The 5,427-nt window shown below is 39.4% G+C and overlaps 2 protein-coding genes across 3 annotated transcripts in view; one reads left to right on the top strand and one right to left on the bottom strand.

The window, feature by feature from the left end:
- On the bottom strand, nt 1-1,958 carry LOC107565514 (ranBP-type and C3HC4-type zinc finger-containing protein 1-like). Of its 2 annotated transcripts, XM_016250761.1 has the most exons (5): nt 1,479-1,958; nt 1,254-1,325; nt 647-788; nt 233-323; nt 1-155 (listed from the first exon to the last, which is right to left on the bottom strand). In XM_016250761.1, exons 2-5 carry the CDS (start codon nt 1,258-1,260, stop codon nt 90-92), a joined length of 306 nt encoding a protein of 101 aa, XP_016106247.1. In that variant the 5' UTR covers nt 1,261-1,325; nt 1,479-1,958; the 3' UTR covers nt 1-89. The 2 variants fall into 2 exon arrangements, with proteins under 2 accessions (XP_016106247.1, XP_016106246.1); XM_016250760.1 differs by having other exon boundaries at nt 1,254-1,958.
- A 2,236-nt stretch (nt 1,959-4,194) lies between these two features.
- Nucleotides 4,195-5,427, top strand: part of LOC107565507 (gastrula zinc finger protein XlCGF57.1-like) — an 8,800-nt gene continuing 7,567 nt past the window's right edge. Inside the window, exon 1 of the mRNA XM_016250748.1 lies at nt 4,195-4,486. Coding sequence (XP_016106234.1) covers nt 4,402-4,486 — 85 coding nt within the window. The 5' untranslated portion in view covers nt 4,195-4,401. The remainder of the gene's footprint in view (nt 4,487-5,427) is intronic.

The raw sequence follows: 5,427 nt of genomic DNA, 5'->3' as shown, positions 1-5,427 counted from the left end.
GACCGAGGCAGGCGTGACGAGCAGACAAGAGGTAGAGAAATGCAGTGTCGCCGTCCCTGTAGATGCCATACGACACTAAAGAGCGGCCGTCAGAGCAGACACTGAGCGATGACCCAGCGCTGCACCCTGGGGTGGAAACCATACTCAACAAACATCTGCAAGAGACAAACACACCATCAGATCAATCCAACACATCAGATCTGACTTCAAGATGTGCTTCGACCTTCCCTACCTGCTGCTTCAGAGAAGCGACGTTCACGTGAGGGTGGACTTTTACTGTGACACAGCAGGAAGATGACGCATCTTCTACAACCACAGCTAAGCTGAAGAAGAAAAATCACATCTGTAAACATGTATCAGGATTTTAAGTTATATAAATGTATCTATATGTATAGTGGTTTCATGTTGCTTTATTAGATTTCAACAGGAAAGTCATTAACACATTCATACAAATGAAACAGTTGTGCATCTTTTCTAGAAACATGTGAAGTCTCTATAAGTGAATGTTGAATCATTCGTTCAAGAGATTCATTCAAAAATGCTGATTCGTCCCGTAATGAAACAACTGAAATCTTTATGAGCGAGTCACTGAATCATGCAGTCAAGAGATATCTACTATACTCGGAGCCTGACGAGGCACACAGACCTGATCTCCGTGTCGTCGGTGTCTCGCAGCGCTGGCTGAATGCTCAGTGTGATCTGCTGCTTGGCCAGATCTGTGGCGTAGTGCACAGCGGCACGAGTATCTCCAGCCTCGATCGCTCCAGAAAGCTCTAGACACAGCTCCTCTACAGCGGACCAGACGAGAAGAAGCAGTCACACAACGCTCACAAGATCAACTCCATTCAATGGGAACAAGATTTGTATTTAAGATCGACTGATATTGACACAGATTATTTGAATTTGCAGAACCAATATTTATTTCATGTTTTACTTGTTTTTGTTACATTTCATCTTCATATCACAACAATAAAAACATTTTTAATATCAACAATATTAAAACAACAGACTTAACAAATCTGCTAGCCTATATATTATAAATATTAATAATGACTAATAATTGCATTGTCTATAAATGGTTAAAGAGTATGGGGCCAGTTCAATATCACTGCAAACAGCTTTCTGTAAACCGTCACTTCAAGAAGTGCCACAAAAGTGTGCATTTAAATATAACAAGTTTATTTTGTGACTGCAACAATGGTGGAACTAGATGAATGATCAATAAAGAAATGAGAAAACATTAGAAAAGAAACCTTTCATAGACAGCGACAAGACACACTTCACATTCTGCAGTCCTTCATTTGAAGAATGAGAAATGCTGGCAACTGAAACAGAAAAAGAGAGCGAGCAGTGAGCAATCAGAAAGGCTAAGCATATCTGAATATGAAGCTGACAAGACGATGGCAGAAGAGTTTCAAAACCACACGCAAAAGCGCCGGTTAAAACTATTTTGGATTTTGAAAAGCCTGTTGTCTGACATCATGGCGGTGGCCCACTCCTGCGCCTCCTGCTCGCTGCGGAAGGTGAACGCGAGGCAGTCGTGGGGAGGCCTGGCGAGACGCATTTCGTGACATCGAGCTGATTTGATCTCGTACTTCACTGAGCGCAGATCAAACTCTGCCAGAGACTGAGAGAGAGAACAGATCATCATAAACCCTTCAGCTTGCTGTTAGACGGCTGGCACCGGGGCAGTAGCTTTTGTACCTTATTTACAGTGTTGGGAAGGAAATGTAACAGGTTACAGATTACAAGTTACCCTACTTAAAATGTAACAAGTAGTGTAACAACTTCAATGATTACTTCTCTAAATTTCTAATAATGTTTTCAACTGTTAATCATTTTCAAACACGTAAAGCAGGCAGGGTTAACCTTACAATAATGCTCAACACTGAATACTGTCAGACTTTCAGAATGCTTCATCACTTGAGTTAAGATTATAATTACATTTTAAAGCGCAGACACCACAAAATCAGACTTTAGCACCTCTTTTTACTTTGAGATCATTCCGAGGTAAAAAAAAAATCCTGATGCCGTTTCTGAAATCAAATCTTTGCAGCTATGACAGTAGACACTGACATCTAACAATGCCATGGAAAAACATCTTTATCTTAAAAAAATAAAGCATATAGCCTAGATAGTAGAGTTATCGAATAAGCATGTGTCCTGAAGCATTGCGGTCTTGTATTTTAGAGCAGTCGATGCACTTTAACTGATACACTGTAATAAATACTGTAGTATACTTTAGTTTTTACTATGGTAATCTACAGTGTACTGTAGTATAATATACCCCATAGTTGTAGAAAACTTAGTACAGTATTGGATAAAGTCATTTGTTTATATTGCTATAGTTGTTATATTACCACAGCAACTATAGAATTACCACAACAAATTAATTCAAGTACTTTACTACTGTATGGTTTAAAAAAACTATAGTATTTACTATAAATTACTACAGTATTTTTTCATGTGGGGAAAAATCCTGATGCCGTTTCTGAAATCAAATCTTTGCACCTATGACAGTAGACACTGTCATCTAACAATGCCATGGAAAAACATCTTTATCTTAAAAAAATAAAGCATATAGCCTAGATAGTAGAGTTATCGAATAAGCATGTGTCCTGAAACATTGCGGTCTTGTATTTTAGAGCAGTCGATGCACTTTAACTGATACACTGTAATAAATACTGTAGTATACTTTAGTTTTTACTATGGTAATCTACAGTGTACTGTAGTATAATATACCCCATAGTTGTAGAAAACTTAGTACAGTATTGGATAAAGTCATTTGTTTATATTGCTATAGTTGTTATATTACCACAGCAACTATAGAATTACCACAACAAATTAATTCAAGTACTTTACTACTGTATGGTTTAAAAAAACTATAGTATTTACTATAAATTACTACAGTATTTTTTCATGTGGGATAGACTGACATATATACAAACAGCACTGATCTGATGATATGAAAGTGAGGATAGTGAGTGACAGCTGCCTGTGTGAGAGTGTGTGTGTGTGAGAGAGAGTGTGTGTGTGTGTGAGAGTGTGTGTGTGTGAGAGAGAGTGTGTGTGTGTGTGTGTGTGTGTGTGAGAGAGTGTGTGTGTGTGTGTGTTCTTGTTTTTCTATTCTGGTGAGTACTTAGACCTGAATACACACAGACTCGTGGGGACTCGTGTCACCGTGGGGACCTAAAATGAGGTCCCCACGGGCAAAGCCCCACAGGCACCTCCCAAACAGTGTTTGGACACGCCCCATGTGTTTTTTTCAAAGTCCTCATAAGGATGGTTTTCAAGACAAAAATTTGTGTGACTGTGTAACTATGCGCTCCTGGTGGTCACACAGAATATTGCAGTCCCCACGAGTAACATTGTTCTGGAAAAGTGCGTCACTTTCTTCGCACTCTCTAGCGCCAACTATTGGTCAATAATAAAACGAACATTTTATTATATATGTATTCAATATATTACTATTTACTTATAATTATATATTACTTTATAAAATAAACAGAAATAAGTTGTGAGTGTGTGTGAGTGTGAGGGTGAAGAGTCCGGCTCGGTTCGTGTTCGCAGAGACTCCGAGAGCACCGTCACGCGCACCGACAGCAGCACCGTGCAGCATCGCGCGCTCGCAGACATGTCTCCGGCAGAACCGAGTCCCCGCGGATCACATCATCTCCATCTTCACGAGCAACAGTCAGCGACAGCGAGCGACTCGAAACACGAGACACGTCCGTCTGATATTTACTGCCCCGTGTTATAACATCAACATTAGTTCCGAGCGCGCATCGAATAAAATCATTACAACCTGACCCTGAATAATAAAAGCTTTGATAAGTGTATAAACGCAGTACACGAAGCAAGCTTTTTTTTGTGGTAATTATATAATAAATAAAAAGAAAACAAATATAGAATAGAAAAAGCTAGTTAGAGGCCTTTTTTTAAATTTATTTATTTTTTAGAAGAGAAAACAAATAGAGCAAGTCTTAAAGGGTAACGTATTTTTTATTTAATAAAAAAGGAAAGAAATAGACAAAATAGAATTAGAACAGAGCGTGCTAGAGGTAGAGGGTCATATAAAGACGGACTGTTTATTATTATTATTATTATTATTTTTACTTGGCAAGTTCAAAAGACTTTTATTTTGCCCCTCCGTTCCGCTGTCGCGTTGTGACGTCATACACTCTGCGCCGCGACGTTTTCCTCCTGCTGTTACTCGGCTGATGTGTTGTTTGTGTTTTGAGCTCTTAAGCAGTGTATAAAACGCACAGAATGTGTGCCCGTTATTTCTCTGAGCAAAGCGCATCTTAGGAACAGAGTGGTTCACTCATCCCTAGTTTCTGGTGACTATATCTTAAAAGCTGACAAAGAAAAGTCTCCAGGCAAGCTCTGTGTGCTGTGAAGATGGAGTTAGTTAAAGTGGAGCTCGTGGACATGAGTGCTCCAGAACCCTGCGGAGTGAAAGATGAAGATGCCGAGGAACAGACAGGTTGCTGTCCATTTATGATTCTTGGTGATTAATGAGAAACATTAAAGTAAGGTTGTTGCAGAGCTGATTTTATCCAAAGCAAGACAGGTTTAATGTGAGGTGCATGCTTTATCTGTGAGAACTGAATCATGACCGTGTCATTGCTATGTTCTGCTGAACTAAAGACATACAGTTATACACTTTAAGCACATTTTCCAGATTTGAAAATCATAAAAGATGCATAATTAAACATTCTGATTCTAACAGAGAAATGGACTAAATGTAAATTGCATTAACATTGCATAAGAAGTAGTGTTAACATGCAGCATAGTTTGTTATCAGAAGACGCTTTAAAATGTTAAATGTATCAGTTGAAATTAACACACTGTAACAAAGAACAATACTTCTACAGCTTTCGTTAATCTCAATGTTACAAATGGAGTCTTATTGCAACATGTTGTCGTTTCAGAGAAAGTGAAATCGTAGAGCCACAGAAAGACAAACGTTTTGCTGAAAAATGCACAATACGCAGAAGCCGCGTCCCAATTCGTAGGCTGCATCAGTCGAAGTGCGTATTTGAAGGCCGATTGCGTCACGGCGAAGCTGCCGCAATTCAAAGCGACTTCAAATCAGAAGGATCCTTCGCAGCCCACCCTATCCCAGAATTCATAGCGCGCCGGTGACCACGGGACTTTAATTCAAACAAAATAGCGGGTGATTGTTCTGTGGCGGGCCACGAATACACTTCTAAATGTAAGTATTGTGTTTTAAGTTACTCAAATAGCTAGCGAAACCAATGTCAAAAGTCAGGTCTTAAAGGAACACTCCACTATTTTTGAAAATAGGCTAATTTTCCGACTCCCCTAGAGTTAAAGGTTGAGTTTATACTGTTTTCGAATCCGTTCAGCCGATCTCCGGGTCTGGCGGTAGCACTTTTAGCTGTAGCTTAGCATAGATCATTG

This window comes from Sinocyclocheilus grahami, unplaced genomic scaffold, assembly GCF_001515645.1.
Source record: "Sinocyclocheilus grahami isolate Dianchi unplaced genomic scaffold, SAMN03320097.WGS_v1.1 scaffold1006.1, whole genome shotgun sequence".
Lineage (NCBI taxonomy): Eukaryota > Metazoa > Chordata > Actinopteri > Cypriniformes > Cyprinidae > Sinocyclocheilus > Sinocyclocheilus grahami.
Note: the sequence above shows the minus strand (reverse complement) of the source record. Positions and strands in the feature narration are given on the sequence as shown.